This window comes from Nipponia nippon, unplaced genomic scaffold (genome assembly GCF_047370975.1).
Source record: "Nipponia nippon isolate SJK-2023a ecotype South Korea unplaced genomic scaffold, ASM4737097v1 scaffold_3, whole genome shotgun sequence".
Lineage (NCBI taxonomy): Eukaryota > Metazoa > Chordata > Aves > Pelecaniformes > Threskiornithidae > Nipponia > Nipponia nippon.
The window spans coordinates 70,784,751-70,798,929 of record NW_028262347.1 but is presented as its reverse complement, the minus strand read 5'-3'; the positions used below and the strand labels follow the sequence as shown (position 1 = coordinate 70,798,929).

At 40.4% G+C, this 14,179-nt stretch overlaps 1 protein-coding gene across 3 annotated transcripts in view; it reads right to left on the bottom strand.

Annotated features, from left to right (window-relative positions):
• The window catches only part of PTPRO (protein tyrosine phosphatase receptor type O), a 155,843-nt gene that overhangs the window by 29,689 nt on the left and 111,975 nt on the right, over positions 1-14,179 (bottom strand). For all 3 annotated transcript variants that reach the window (XM_087767500.1, XM_087767503.1, XM_087767504.1), the window contains 3 exons: positions 11,614-11,725; positions 5,435-5,586; positions 2,647-2,767 (listed from right to left, as the gene is read on the bottom strand). In XM_087767500.1, coding sequence (XP_087623626.1) covers positions 2,647-2,767; positions 5,435-5,586; positions 11,614-11,725 — 385 coding nt within the window. The remainder of the gene's footprint in view (positions 1-2,646; positions 2,768-5,434; positions 5,587-11,613; positions 11,726-14,179) is intronic.

The following is a 14,179-nucleotide window of genomic DNA, read 5'->3' as shown; positions in this document are numbered from 1 at the left end:
ACCGGTGGAGGCCACCCCTCACTGCAACCCCTCCTGAACAAACCTGGAGCATGGAAAACACAGAACAGGAGGGGAAACCTTGAGTAGTAGGGAGAGGAGCAAACAGCTTAGGTATGCTGTTAAGACAAGATGTACTTTTTTTCCCAAGATTATTTAAAGACCAAGGCTTGATCCTGATTTTGATCCTGAAGACTTCACACAACAGGTACTGGCAATCCCTAGCTTTCAATGCCTCAGGCATCCCGGGATCCTTTGGTTTGCCTTCAGAAAGTGCAAAGTTTGGGTTGTACATTTCCAAGCTGTTCTCCAGAGTTTTCACATTTCCTAATCTCTGGATGTTTAATGAAAGTTGTCATTCTCAAAGAATGACCTGATTCCAGGATCCTGACACACTATATGCAATGTACTACATACAACAACATTTTTCCCTTATTTTATGTCTTCACAAATAATTTGATATTCTCATTCTGTGAGATGCTGTCACAGGAGCCTGGATGTGATGTGTAAGATTCACCACAAAAAACTTGGCACAAAGGACCTGCTCAAGTGGTTATAGACATTTTGGAGACATATCTGATCCTCAGACAATCAGATCAGTGTTCTATGGTTGGAGGCTGCCAAGATTATATTGGCATTAGGGAGAGCTTTGAGGAGAGCAGGGTAGGGACTGAAGCACATTCACGTGGCTTCTTCTGTGTCACGGGGAATGCAGTGTACGTGTTGTCCCAGAACTACATAGGAAAGCGTCCCTCTCCCTTAATTACACCCATATATCTGCTCTTGGATTCAGAAACACATTCCATCCCTCACTCCAGGTAAAAAAATGGCCTCAATTAAAACATGAGTTTTGCATTTGGGCATCACCCCAAGCAAATCCTCCTTTTGCCTCCAGCAAATGGCTTGATTTTTCTGCAAGTGGAAAGTTGCCAGGATGAAGCAAACATCATGGAGGGAAGAACATTTGGCAGGAATGCATAAGTGACTGCCAAGTGCTGAGTCGTCTATCACTTAAAGTCAGTTCCCACTACTGCTAATTACAACTCCCATTGCTCCCTCAGAAACAGAGAGAAGGAAAACTTCTGGTAAAATACCCTTACTATTGTCTATTCAAAGTGCAAACTGCATAAAGAAAAAAAAAACAAATAATGAACCAACAAAAACCAACAACCAGAAGTCTAGAAAGACTTCATAATTCATTCACTTTCTCTTTCTTGTCAATGAAAGAGCAAGAGCAAAATAACTACACCAGTTCATTAAGAGCCTGCCTGTCCATAAGCAGAGAACAGGAAGATACAACTAGGCTGCAGGGTGTACATAATGAATAATACATGGCACTAATGGACCTGTCTGAAAGATAAAGCTAGCTGATATTTTGAAATACACCCCTAAAATATTTGGACAATGGTAGCAGGGGAATATACTCACCCTCACACATCCATCCACTCAGTCCTGGGAATGAACACACACACCTAACTGTGCACAGATACAAGGCATGGGGAAAACAGTGGACAGGACTTGCATAGGGAAGGAAAAATCCATGGAATTTGCCTACATCTTTCAAATATTCCATTTGATGAAAAGACCTGGAAGAAATTCAGACTCTTGTGGCTGTACCACTTGCCCCAGCGCTGTTTTAAGAGTTGAGTAAGAGCTATCAAGACAAATAGACAACGATTGCTTCAAGACCTCTAATTCAATTAGAAATTATGGACCCCTTTAAATTCACTTCTTTCACTGTCACTCACTAAAGGTTTATTATACATGTAGAGAAGATAATCCAGTTTGAAATTACTAACTCCTCTTTACCCATCTTCACAGTGGAGTTAATGTCTGTAAAAGCAGTTAGGCACACTTCAAAATTTCACAGCTTCAGGTACCTAGGGCTCGATAATTCTACATGCATGCAAAAGTGAAGTAAAATCTCTTAAGGTACAATGGTGTAGTGTCCAGTCTTCCTCACAGGTAAAGGAAGATGTTGGGCAGAAAGTTATACTTTAAAGTCCTATGTAAAGGATGAAGTTCTTAATTCTTTTTTTGTTCCTTTGAGTAGATTACACATATTTCCCTTAGAAAGATGCTGGGTTCCACAACCATGAATCTGATTGTTTTTGTAAAGAGTACCATCATTGATTTGTATTTAAGGGTACATTTTTGGTGTTGGAAGACTATGGAGACATCCAGGGAGAGAGGAGACAGGAAGCCAGACCAGGTGGCAGAGTGCAGACCCAAAAATAGGCTTGTCAAAAAGAAGGATGGTTCTGCTTTGTATTGAAAAGTTCAGATGTGAAGCCTGAGTCGCCGCTCCCCAAACCTGCCTGTGTTCGAGACCTTAGGGAAGTAAATATGGAGCAGAGCTGTTCTCCCAGCAACGCATTAAGCGATTTCCACTCTCCTACTTCCACTTACAGTCAGATTCTGCCACTCTTGCTCCTCTTGAGTAATACTATTTTAGGAGAGTAGCTTCACATACAGAAATGAGACAACCTTCACAGCAAGGTGAGGTGAAAATTTCAGCTTTGCAGAAGAAATGTGGTCACAGATATATGACACTGAAATGAGAAAGATGCTGGATCTGCTGACAGAGTTACTTTTATAGTCAAATGAGAGGAGGAGTGAGTTTATAATTTACAAACAAGCATTTCTTACCCAATTTCACAAGCTGGGGCAGGGAAGTATTGCTGCCTCTTTCAGTACAAGCAGTCACTGAAAGGTTGTAAATATCCCCTGGAGGCAAGTTCAACACTGCAGTCATCACATTGCGTGTTACCTACAATAATTATAGACACCAGCTGTTAAATATGACCCAAAACAGATAACCTTCTTGTAAAATTAATCTGGTCACTTAATATACTACAAAGAAAGTTTTATGCATCACAGCATGTCTTTTGCATACTCTAGACTTGTTACGTGAACCAGTTCCCACTGACACCAACTGTGGAAAGCCGTGACCCTCAGCAGAATATGACAATGCAGAGAGAAGACAATCTTAGGCCATATTTTCTGTATGAGCAGTGAAAATTTAAGGAAGAAAGAAAATCTCCCTCACACTAATGAGAGTACTCTTGCATCTAGATTTTTTGAGTTGTGCAAAATGCTAACCAAACCATGTATTTGAGTCCGCTGCAATGTTAGAGGAATTTAAATCAGATCAGATATCTCTAAGAGGAGTACACAAGACGAATATAGGCAAGCCTTTATATATCCTAAGAACCTGCAAATTAAATCCAGCTGGGCAAGTCTAACACCTACCTGGAGACCTGTTGACTTGACAATAGACCTCAGGGCCTGACTTCAGTCATCTGCAAATTTGAAACCAGATATGATCCAAAACTGAGCTGAGCTTCAAAAGATTGTGAATACCTTCTTCCTGTTATTTTAGGGGTGAGTAAGCTCCCCATTTCTCCAGGGTCATGGAGGACGCAGAACTCGGATAATGCAACAGACTGTTTTCAGAGCACTTGTAGACTATCTACAAAGGGCACATTTGGGAATCTCATGCTGGTTTTCATATTCACTTAATTTTCAGGCTGAAGTTTTCAGTTCCAAGAGGGATAGACAGTTCTGAATAAAGACTAACAGGACTATGCACATTATTTTCATCCCTTCTCTAAAAACTGACCAACTTCTAGAGAGTCTTGGGGAGTACACAAATAGCAGGAAGAAAAAGTCATTATTGTCTGATAATGTTACCTATTTATTTTAATAATCCCACAAGAAAAACAACCATAATAACAATCTTAACGATCTTAATAAATCAGATAATGAGATTACAATATAGTATGATTTTTAAAGGAAACCATTTCTGAAAGTGACTAACAGAGCTTACGAGAACAGGTACACCCTGAAGCCTGCAAGCATGTACCCATATTTACAACTATGAGCATGACCATAAAGGTTAGCTACAAATAGGTTGTTACAGAAATTTCCTAAAGAATACTTTATGGGTTCCCTTGACCTGAAAATAATATAAAGACAAACATTTCTAAAGACATTGCCAAAGCTTTGAAGTTTTATTTGCAGACATACTCTATTGTAGATACCCTCTAGTTTTAATCTTTTGTTTAATCTAAAATTACATATTCAATATTAATTTTAATTTAATTTCATATTCAATGTTTATTTTATATTTATTTAATCTAAGATTTTCATAGTCAACAAAATTGAATAGCAGAGAAATCATATATTTCCTGGAAGAATAATAACCTAACAGAGAATATGACTTTTGGAAGGAAGAGAGGAGAGGGATATAACAGCACAATTTTTTTAGAATTCAATTGTTAGAAAATTTCATTTGTAGGAGAAAAATTAGAATGTGGAGTTTTCTTCCTCATTTGAAACAAAGATCTAAGTATTGGAAGTTCCTGCTGTTCAGAAATGTCATGTTTTTGAAAAGTTCTACTAATCATGTAATTAGATTCATGCTGCAACAAGCTCCAGATAGGTGCACTCTTGCAGCCACTAGGAATCCAATGAAAGCTAGGGTGCTCCATAAAAATCCAAATGAAAATTGCTGATGAATTTGCACTTATGCTGAAAATCCACTTCCAATTCAGCATCTGCTGAGTCTTCAGCTGTAGAAGGGAAACTCTTCCCTTGAAAAAGACCAGACACTTTCTCCCTATCAATGATTAAAGGATCAATAGTGGTGTAGAAGACAGTCACAGGCCACAGGCTGTATGAAGCTACATTGCTGGCCTTATAAATTCCTGTGCTGCAGCACTCCACCACTATTTCAAGCACTTCTCACTGTATGTCCAGGTGCTGCTCTTTTGCTTCAGGTTAAAACATGCACCTCAGTACCCTGCAGCAGCATGACTTTAATCCATAATTGGAAAACCCAGATTTCTTTTTCTAAGTGATTTTTAAATATGCTCAAAGAGTTCAAGAGAATGTGCCAAGAACGCATCTTAACATCTGGCAAGTTTTCTAAGAAGTGCATACATTCTGGGTGAAACCCTCGTCCCATCAGTTAGTGGAACTTGTATTCAAACAGAAAATGAAAATGACATAATTTATAAGGATGTCTGTTTGATAAAGTCAGAAAATGAGAGTGATAGTACCTGGCCTGAATGAATGAAAAAAACTCAGACAGTAATGTAGTCTGGTTATTATGAAATAGAAATTGAAAAGATCATATCTGTTCACTAAAAAATACCCTTTATGTTTTACTGTCTGCAGCTCAGAAGTTTATAAGCTACTTTAAGATTCACACCTAAACGATCAACACTAACGCTGGATCACCATACAACCATTTTGTCGACTGGCATTTTGAGGGCTTGAGTCTTTGGAAGTGCATGCTAACACTGTGAAATAATTTTAACTGATCAGGCTTCTACCAATCTTAATCAACTGGTTTAAACTTTGTAATACAAAGTTATAAACTCAGCAAAAAAAATACAGAGAAATGAGAGACACCTTCCCCACTCATACTTACACTCTTCTTGATTTTCTTCTTTCCTTCTGCAATGACCATCCAATGCAGCATCCTGGAATGAGAGAGGTCAGTACCATCTCCTCCATAGGTCCAGGTGACATACAAAAGGTGGTTGTAATATTCTATGGAGGTAATCTCGGGTGCCACTGGTGCTGAAGGAAGAAGGCAAATGTATTACAGACAGGGTCTAACACAATTGATTACCAAGTCTAATAACAAACTTCTGCCAAAGGATACTGTTGGGAAGAGAGTATCACAAAGATAGCAGAAAAATATTTGTAAAAGCATCTGCACCTGAGCGCTAGCTGAAAGAAACAAAAACTGGCATTTAACCTGGGAGATATTTGGAACAAAAATACATTTCTGTTTGCAATCTTTCAGTTTCAAAAAAAAATCATAAAGCTACTGGCTGATACAAACCATTTTTTGAGTCAATATTTATAAATGGAATTCAAAGTCAAGTTAAAAGCTTCAGATATTGCTTCACTGTGTTATAGCACTGAAAAGAAATTACAATCAGTGAGAAATAAAGAAGAATTGTCACACTGAATAATTTGGATAGCTTTTCTACAGGAAAAAATACCTTCTCTTCAGCTAAGCTTGAGTCTTCCTAGGAGGAAAAGCTCCAAACCTGCAGTTTTCCAAAGAACAGAGAGTGTCCAGAGGAAAGCTACAAAGATGGTGAAGGATTTAGAGGGGAAGCTGTACGAGGAGCGGCTGAAGTCACTTGGTCTGTTCAGCCTGGAGAAGGGGAGACTGAGGGGAAACCTCACCACGGTCTACCGCTTCCTCACAAGGGGAAGAGGAGGGGCAGGTGCTGATCTCTTCTCCCTGGCAACCAACGATAGAACCCGAGGGAACAGCAGGAAGATATGCCAGGGGAGGGTTAGGTTGGACATTAGGAAAAGGTTCTTCACCCAGAGGGTGGTGGAGCACTGGAACAGGCTCCCCTGGGAGGTAGTCACGGCGCCAAGCCTGGCAATATTCAAGAAGCATTTGGACAATGCCCTCAGACATATGGTGTGCATTTTGGGGTTGTCCTATGCAGGGACAGGAGTTGGACTCGATGATCCTTGTGGGTCCCTTCCAACTGAGAAAAAAATCCCAAAACATCTTTTTGCATGAAAAGCTATGGCTGCCTTTGTTCCCAGGGTGAAAGTCCCACCACCACAGAAGGCAGCCGTCAGCTGACAGCCATCAAGACACCAAGTGTCTAGTCTACAGGCATATGGTAGCTACATTATAAGGTATTAGGTGAAGCAGCTGCTTGCCCTCCTCTTCCTCCACACACCCAGCTCCTGTCCGGCACTGTCCGCTGCGCTGCACAGCTCAGACTGCCCCGCCGCAGCCCCGTCAGCCTGTTCAATGGCTTGTCTTATGCTGGAGCTGCCAGCAAGGCCTTGGCTCCCTGTGCAGCCCAAGAGGAAAGATAGCAACGTCCAGAGCAACTCCTCCTAAAATAGGTATTTAAGATAAGTAGAAGAATTACCTCCTGGAGGTGCCTCTCTATTAATTGCAGAGGGACATCCGCTCACATTGATTGCCTAATTTGTAGGTGTAGTTCCCCAGTTAGGATTTAAGTTAAAACTGAGTGGAGACCCAAAAGTGAAAGTCAGCGATTGGTAAAGTGAAAGTCAGTGATGATAACCCCCTCTCCAACTGATATCAATGGGATAACCTGGATAAAATGGGGAAGTGCACAAATCTCTGTGCTTGGCATATTCTTTAGGAGCACCATAGGGAAAATGATACGGACCAATTGATCTTCCTCTGCACAAGCCCCGTTGAGTCCAGTATGTTTGTGCAAAGGCAGCTGCTGCCCAGCGAGAGGACTCTTCCCTCCACCAGAGCCCTGGATGCCAGCACAGTTGTGGGTGCCAGCAGCTGAGATGAAACGCAGGACTGACTCGGAGCTCGGGTCTGTTTGAAGGGGCCACAAGATGTCACTGCTGCTTTCACGAACGCTTCTATGACTTTTGCATCGAGGCATTCGTTAGAGAACAGATTTCCTGAAGTAATTGCTGAGGAAGGCAGCAAATACAATGCACAGACAATTTAGAGCTATTTAGAAACATTTAGTAAGACTATTCTCTCAAATTAATCTTGAAAGTGTCTTTTTATGCTGTTGAGAGGAAGCAACCTTATTTAGTATAAAATCTTTAAAGTAACGCTTCTTTTAATTTCTAGAGTTCCCAGTCCATCCCTACACAAGGATTGCGTATTCCTCACAATTTAAGGTCATGACTTGCATGAATCTTATACACGAATAATAATTTCCTCCTATACCTAAATATTGATGACATGCTTTCCCTCTTAATGTTCACACAGCTGTTTGCTTTAGGTATCTGGCAACGAACGTCCAGGATATGTGAAATGAGACTAAGGTCCAGGGCTTGCATGATTGACACCCCTAGCACCATGTTCCACTGGGAGCTGAGTGGCACAGAGAGGCTGTAGGAAGTTACGTCCCATTGCTGATCTGGCCAGAAGTGAGAGCTGAAAGCATCCATGGGACCAACAGGCAGCAGCTTCACAACAAGGACAGACATGGTGGTACTCACCAACATCAACAGTCTGTATTTCTTACTCTTTTTGCTTCTCCAAAGTTAAAAGCATTATTGTAAAAGAAAACGTTGGTGGTCTAAAGTGCCCTTGCTTATGATTGCTTTAAATCCAGCTGTTTACAGCAGGTGGCATTAAAAACTCATTAGTCACCACAGCAACACTGGCAGCACCACAATCTCTCCCTGTGCTAAAACAACAGCATGCAACTCTTGCTGCAGGAGCACAAGAGAACAAATGATGCTTCTGATATGTCTCTGGGATCCCCCAAATCTCCCCCATTCTCCTGGGACACTTGACCAGTTGTCACGGGAGAGAGCTATGTATCACCTGGTCTCTTCTAACACCCTTTTCATTCCAGGTACTGCAGTTCAGTAAAGTCCCAGCCTCGCTATAGACTTCACAGAAGCAGTGGGATCCTGTGTTAGGGAAATGGTTTGTGTGCCCTGAGCTTGCTGCAAGGTGTGGTCCCAAACTGCCAGATGATCCTTCTGCTTTGTTTTAAAAAATTAAGCTTATGTTCCAGGTGCAGAGGTTAGCTTTCTAGTTATACACAGAAGTACTGACAGATGGTGTACTGTCAAGACGACTACAAAACCTTCTATTTAGTATTTTAAAATTTAGGGTTGGGGTTTTTTTTTGTTTGGGTTTTTTTGTTGGGTTTTTTTGTTTTAATTCCTGGCAACCTGTGCAAGGGAGGTAGCGTGCTCCAAGTGCTCCATAAAACCATCTGTCCCTTCTCTGGAAATAAAGAGGCTGAGGGTGATAAAGAGCTCTGCAGTCCCCTGGTAACTTGAAAGAGTGAAAAGGCAGCACCTACTGGGGACAAACATTTCAAACCTGCAGACATGAAAAATTGGCGTGCCACTTTCTCGCAAGTTAAACTGACAGCAATCCCTGGACAAAACTGAAGAGATTTCAAGTAATAAGGCAGAGGACAGGAGTGTATTTAATGCTCACATTCAATGGTGACCATCTATTGATAAGCGCTTGTAATTTGATCAAATCAGATTTCTTGTTAGGACTCTTCCCTTAAAATGTTGTGATCTGGCTCACTGCTATTCAATGTTTTCATCAATACTCTGAAAGTAAAAGCACCACTGACGAAACATGCAAGTAATGTGGCAACTGGCAGAGGAGTAGAGGATTTGGACAGGGCTGTGATTTGAATTATTGGCCCCTACGCTGGGCCTGTTCAAACAAAATGTATTTCAAAGTGCCAGGTGCAAAGTTGAGTCTTTAGGAAAAAGGCACGCAGACAACACTTCCCAGATGATAAATTTGGGAAAGCAGCTACCCTAGGAAGGAGTCAGAAGCCACAGAATAGAAGCAAATCAACACAGACCTCCAGTGTGATGCCACAGAAAATGCAATCATCTAGATGCACAAACAGGAGAGTATTGAATAGGGAGTTGATTTTGCCTCTGTAGGAGTATTCAGCAGGCTGGTATTACACTTTCAGTTTTCATGTAGTTTGGTAAAGACAGTAAAAATTAGAGAGACAGAGTGGGGAAAAAAGTAACATGAAAAAATGCCTTACTGTGAGAGCACCTGAAGAGTTCAATGGAAGCAGTTTATCAACAGAAAAGAGTGAAAGTAAATTCTGTATAGAGAGGGGAAAAAAAGCTTTGTGTCTCTTCAGTCTATAAGAGAAAAGTGTAACAAGAATTATGGACTGGAGATTAAAGCTAGAGAAATTCAGATCAGAAGCAAAGGATAAACCTTTGATTACAAGAGGAATTAAGCATTGGTACAACTTTCCAGTTGGATATTTTCTGGATATTTTCACTTAAGACCAGATGACGTTTTTGAAGAGAGGTTTTGCCAACCATAAATGAATGACATTATCTAAGAGATTCATCCATTTCTGATTTTTGTCTACATCTGCTAGTCAAGGAGTTGATCCATTTTTCATCTAATAGCAGTAACAGTCTTTACTTTCCCCTTACAGAGATCCAGACTGATCCTGGCGATGGCTTATATTTTAGAACAACCTTAATCTCCCTAACTTCTGCTGCAGGTTTCTGGAGACACAGTATTGAAGTGTGAGGGCCCCACTGAAACATTTCAACTCTAAAACACTGAACCTAGTACCCAAATCAGTTGGAAAAGACATTTCTCCCCTCATACAGCAACCAACCAGCTGGAAAATTGCTTCCTTATAGTGCTACAGAAAAGTTGATTGATGCCAAAGGACAATGAATATCCCTGGAGACCCTTCACAGGGCCCCAGTGGCTGCTATGAGTTTCTGATACACTGGAGAAGCACCAGAATTTGCTGGCAGTGTAGCTTAGGATCAGATATCTCAGGATGCGAGGGTTTCTGCTGGCTTCAGTGGAGCTAGGACTTAAGCCACTAATAATTTTTCTGTTGTGGCTCTGTCGAGCACAGGCACTATATTAATCACCATTGCAAATGGGTCTTATTCAGTTCCTTCCTCAGATACATCCTTTTAGCCTCTCACCAAAAAGAAAATCTGGGACTAGGCTAGTATCTGTTTTGTAGGGAGTGGCTGGGACTTGTAGGCTGATTTTCCTTGTAATTTAATTCCTACATCTAGAAAAGAAGAGCGAGTCATACTTTATTTCCTCTCACAGTGCATCTGAATTACTTACTGCTTTCAATCACTTTCTGCAAGGTGAACTAAACAGAGGTGCATAAAAGCAAAACGATTCAATGGGGAAATTTGACTTAACCAGCCTGGATGCTAGGAACATGTGGCAAGGCGCTAACAGGACCTTCTGAACGCTGTTCCCTCTGCAGCTAATCTATTTGACACATCGAAGATTCAAACCCAAAGCATCTGACAAGAAACAACGGAGTGTGTTAAATGCAAGGCCGGTCCCAACTGGTAGAGGGCGATCCATGTGGTTATATCAATTTACTGCAGCTGAGAATCTGGATTACAAATGACTTGCCAGCACCACACAGTTTCCCAAGGCCAATCAACCCAGCACAGGTGCAATGCCTTGATCAGAGAAGCACCCTTCTCTCCTTGCTGTGAGCAAGTAAAAAACACCCAGCAGAAAAGGCAAAGCTAGAGGCCAAGAATAATGTGCTACTGAACATACTACCTGTCTTGGTCTGCCTGAGAGTGCATAACTCTACTCCATGTTAGCTAAGGTGCAGTCACGGTCTGATCTGTGGATTACTGGGAGGGGGAAAAAGGAGGAAAAAGCATTTGGAAACATTGAAAATATATGGAAAAATGAGTCCTAATATTACCAAACCTAAGAATTCAGGTTATTTAGTTAACCGTTAACTTCTCAATGTGTAAAGCATACAGTGTCATAAAAGCCAAGCAGGATCACTGGCCCTCACTGGAACCATGCATTCAGCTGATGGAGAGGACTGGAACAGATAATCAAACACTGTGCTTTGCATAGGAAAATTATATATATATATATATATTCATTTAAAGCAGTCCTCAGAGCTTTCCATAAAAAAAAATTAAAAAAACTAAAAACCCCAAAAAACAAAACCCAAAAAACCCCACTTAGCTGTTAAATACCCTAACTTTGAAGTATGTGCAGGTGAAACGCAACATCTAAGTCAGACTTTCTCAGCACTTCTGCTCCTGTGAGCATTTCCACAGTCTTTTCAGGCGGCTGCTTACCTGTTATGAAGCTGATGGTGGAGCTGTCACAGCAGCTCAGCTCTGGGTCCCCCCAAGTCACCATGGTGACCCGGAAATTGTAATACCAAGCAGGCAGCAGGTTAGCTATTCTCTGTAAAGTGACAAAAGACAAACAGCAGCTCAGGAGAAAATTCACCAGCATGAGGCGTGACTTATAAAACACAACAATATTTATAAATCCAGTGGCCACATATGGGACTATTTTACTGAGCTCCCACTCCTTACTCCAGTGGAAACTTCTGTACTTTGGGATTTCAATTCATTCAAAAATCTGGGCAGTGAGAGCAAACACGGTTGTGGTGGCTCTGCTCTTATCCACATGCACATGGTCCCAGGTCCTACCCGCTACGGGAACCTCTCATTGATTTCCAGGGCAGCGAGAATGATTCCTGCAGAGCGATCTTCCATCACAAAATTCTGATTTGATGAAGGCAGAATATTTAACTGGAAAATGTAGGGTTTTCTATTTCGATTAAATAGAGTTTGAGAATAAATTAGAAACAATGTTTTTGACTTGGATATTGTTACTTCAAAAGACCTGTTTTTTCCAATTTTCAAAGTGTATTTCACTTTGTATTATCATTTATTATAAATGAAATAGGAATGAAACATAAATGACTTATGAAACATAAATTACATATATAAATACAAATGAGATATAAATGAAGTATAAAATGCAAGATATTTTATATTATAATATTTTATGTAATATTTAACTTAAAATTCAAATACCTCAATTGACAGCACAAAACATTTCAAATATTTAATTTTATGTTTAAATGAAAAGCCTCATGATATTTTAAAAATTCAAAATAAAAGCAAATTGGAAATAATGAAATTTTTCAACAAATTAGAAATTGCTATTTTTACAGATCTCTGCTGTTTGCAGTGGCCCTTTTTTCCCAGACCCTACAAGGCAATCCAAATATAGGGTTTGCGGACTATTCTCTTTATGCTTTTTAGAAAAAGTTGTATCCAATTAACACCAAAACCTTGAAGATGTTTGGACGTCTTCTGACGTGCCCCTGTTGTAATATTGAAAATACGAACATTGCTTTGACAATTTTAAAATAAGATACAGAGCACAAAATGAACAAAGGAACTAAACAAAGTGAAAGGGCAAGTTCAGTTCCAAAGGTTCTCATCAAGTGATAACCCTTCCGGAAATAATTTCTGATCTAAGCAGTCAGACAGCTTGATTTTTGATTCCCCTGCCTTCTCACTGGGCTTGACACTGTTCCTCCTGAGTACACCACTCAGAGATATCAGTAGATCATAGGGAAATTAGTGGGACATGGTGGGATTCCACAGCACCACTAGAGAACCCAAACAAAAGTTCATCAATACCTACTTGTATGTTAAATGCCATAACAGAAGAACAGGGAGAGACTCTTTTTCTAATTCAGGCTTACTCTTTAAAATTATTCTTTAAGAAATGCTCACTTTAGCTGCAATATCGCACTGTCACATTTCAGACTGAAATTCAGACAAAGGAATTTCAACTTGGCTTCCTTGAACAAGATTTGCAACAGTAAGGGACAATATCATCTCGTTTTCTAATGAACCACATTAACTCTGGAAGACGGCATTACTTCTAAGATGACTCGGATCACTCGGGTATTAATCTAATTGTGCTGAGTCATGATTAGAAGATATTAATTACTCATTTGGTAAGTTATTTTTGTTTTTAATTTCCCTGGAGATTTATGTGCTAGATTTACAGTCACATACCCAATTACAGTTAAGCCACTGCAGCCAAAATGACTCCACAAATGGTATTATGCAAATCAATTACGGTAAATCACTGTGGCTCTCACAAGCAGCAAAAGTTATTGCTATCCTTTTTGCATACTCATAACTTTCTAAACAACTAATTTCAGCTAAAATTGCTCGCTGACTTGTGCTACAGTGAAGTCTAAATAAAATCTGTTCACCTTCTCTAGGAAATAATGGAAAGGAAGAGGAAAATTTCACTTTATTGCTGCAAAGATGCATGTGCGTATATGTGTATGTGTGTTCTTCTAGAGACCAGTCTCCACTCAGTTGAAATCCTGGCATAAGTCTTTGTAGCTTCAGAAACATGAAGGCTATTTTCACAAGAGCTTCTCTGCAGCTAAGCCTTCCAGATGGCACACTGCAAGACTAGCCCGCAAGCCTCAAATCCATATTATTGATATTAGTTGTGTAGATAAGGCTTTGGACTACTGCCCCTGAGGAGGTGATGGAATTTTTAAAGCCTTGACTGACAAACTGACCCACAAACTGAAGCTGCCTCTAGACTTGCTGAACATGCCCATTTGTCAACAAAAAAGAGGCTCATCTCCTACCTCATTGCTCTGCTTAAAATTTAGCATGGTTCAACTAGCATTCCCTTACTTTAGAACACAAAATGCCTCTAGCATCCTGGCCATTTTCTCTGCTTTGCCTGGAAAAATGTGCCAGGCTTAAAGGCATACATATTCATGGGGCAAAGGCTGATCAAAGAAACGTCACAAGGTGCCAGGGCCACACAGGCATGGGAAAACAATAGTCAGTAATGGTCACT